This window comes from Sinohyriopsis cumingii, chromosome 2 (genome assembly GCF_028554795.1).
Source record: "Sinohyriopsis cumingii isolate HCF-2022 chromosome 2, ASM2855479v2, whole genome shotgun sequence".
Lineage (NCBI taxonomy): Eukaryota > Metazoa > Mollusca > Bivalvia > Unionida > Unionidae > Sinohyriopsis > Sinohyriopsis cumingii.
In genome coordinates, this window is record NC_142962.1 from 132,078,355 (window position 1) to 132,080,817 (window position 2,463).

At 37.5% G+C, this 2,463-nt stretch overlaps 1 protein-coding gene across 1 annotated transcript in view; it reads left to right on the plus strand.

Annotated features, from left to right (window-relative positions):
* Positions 1-649: 649 nt before the first annotated feature.
* Positions 650-2,463, plus strand: part of LOC149805856 (guanylate cyclase 32E-like) — a 112,340-nt gene continuing 110,526 nt past the window's right edge. Inside the window, exon 1 of the mRNA XM_089950581.1 lies at positions 650-1,753. Coding sequence (XP_089806707.1) covers positions 1,400-1,753 — 354 coding nt within the window. The 5' untranslated portion in view covers positions 650-1,399. The remainder of the gene's footprint in view (positions 1,754-2,463) is intronic.

Below are 2,463 nucleotides of genomic sequence, written 5' to 3' on the forward strand. Positions count from 1 at the left end.
TCAATCAATCAATCAATCAATCAATTGGACTCCATCAATATATCTGACTATATTCGCATGGCACTTTCTATGTACTTATTTAATACCTTGTTCAAATTAAGAATTTATCAGTCAAATAAGTTTATAATGGATTACGTCCTTCTGCATGTATCAATCGCTTTTTATATATAGAGATAAATATAATTACCCTAGGCATGACTCCATTAGAGTGAATTCAAGTTTACGTTATGAGTACTCACTGCAGCCAGGGCCGGCGCCAGACCCGGCCAGACTATCTGGCGCCCTAGGCAAGGTTAGATTCTGGAGCCCCCCCCCCGGAAAATATCAATTTCCAAATTTATAAACAATAAAAAATATTAAAAATGCGCCCCCCCCCCCGAAATCAGCTCCCTAGGCCATATACACGGGAAATATCACAAGGACGATTATTTCTCTGCAGCTTGCCCCTGATGATGCATACTAGAAAATAGACTGACACCATCGTCTCATTCGCAGTTGACATTACTTTTTTGAAAATTATTATTACTATAATCAATTTAGGTACTATGTCATCGTAAAATGTCAGTTGATCGGCTTAGTTCGTCAGCTCGCCATTTGTACGATATCTTTATTGAGCTATTGCACTTATCAGCACGCAGTCCCGCAGAGTTTGGAACCCTAACTTGCTAACCGCCACTGGCGGATTCAGAGACTCGACTTGTAAATTATTTACACAAGGCAATATAAGTTGTTGATATTTCCGTTTATAAATCTCAGGTTGCAAGAGTTCTTTTAATAACTTGCGATACCTGGACCGTGGTAGAGTGCCTATCGCCGGCAGTTTCTGAAGGTTTGGATTACACAGGGTTGTGTACAAGTTTCAGGCCAGGTTTAAGAGTGTTTTTGCAGTCATATGAGAAGTTATAAAGCTGTAATATAAACAGAACGTAAATACAAAACCGAAGAGTTTAACAATAAAATATTGTATTGTGTATTACTGGTGTCTATTTTCAGGTCTTTGTGTGTGGACATTCAAACGGGATCTGTCTGAAGAAGGTATACATTAACCAGGTGTGTGAGGAACAAGTATGTTTATAAACAAGATAAAAGCAGCCGTTACAGATGATGGAAACATAAAGTCGTTGGAATAATTACATAAGATTTCACTATTGACTGGTCGCTGGAAAAACGCCTTAATATAAATCTGATACTTCATGTTATTTCAATGAAAGTGTCTGCCTTATTCACAGAATTACGTGTGTCATTACTACACATATGAGTTTGCTAGATTCTTTATCGATGGTTATATGAAATATTGAACAACGTGTCATAATGATCATGCTGTTACTTGAAAAAATGTATTAGTAGTGGTTTTGTGTCATATATTATTGGTGGTTTTGTGCCGTTCAGCTGGACAGGAATGGGATTATACTGCTCGTTTCGGTTCAGTGTGCTTTGCCTGGTCGGATGGACACTATTTTTTCTTCAGTCACACGGGGAAAATGTTACCTATAATCTGGGATTTTTGAATGGGGGAAAAGTTTACGCCGGGGCTTTCTTTTGTGCATTGGAGGATGTAAACCGAGACCACAACTTGCTGGCAAACATAACTCTCGGATATTATTTTGCCCACACCAGTCCCGATTCCCTAGCATATATTCGAGCCATGACGAATCAGTACGGAAACGGAACGGTGGGTTTCATTGGCCCAGATGGACCCTGTGCGTGCGAGGCCACAGTGGCTGCTGCCTGGAATCTACCAATGATCGCCTATGTAAGTATACTGGAATACTTTGAAAATTTTGACAACTATATTGTCTCAGTTAGTTGCCTAGAAAGCTTGAAAAAAATGAAGTCTTTATCCTTTTCACTCCCATATCACTCAAGCATACACGGATGCATCACGAAAATAAGACTATGATATTTTCTTTGTTCATTACTTGTTAAGTCTTGTGAAACTGATACTAATACTCAGTAAATATTTGAGTTGCGAATTTCTAAATCCAATTTGGCTGTTTCACCACCAACCACTGCCATGCTTATCCATCAATCCAAAGAGTAAAGCATACTTTGTATGATTAAAAAAGTAATCCAGTAATAATTATCGCCACAAAAGACAGTTCCCTTCAGGACCGTTACAAGTACGGATGTGTGTTGTTCTAAATGACGGGATAGTAAACAAGGAAGTTTTGCAAGAAATTAATGTAACAAAGTAATTAATGGTACAAGAAAGTAATTATTGTTACAACAAAGTAATTATTGTTACAACCACATTACTCACTGCAATTTAATTTGTGAAAATTATTTTATGAATTATTTTAGAGTGATCTTATATACAAGTTTTACTCAGTATCCAGTACGTTTTGAGCTCTTCATTCTATCATTCATCACTAAGCCCCCTTCCCCATTTCCCCATCATATCAATATATCATTGTCAAGTAATGCAGTACAAAATGATTGATTAAGCTTCCACTCAGTTTAACA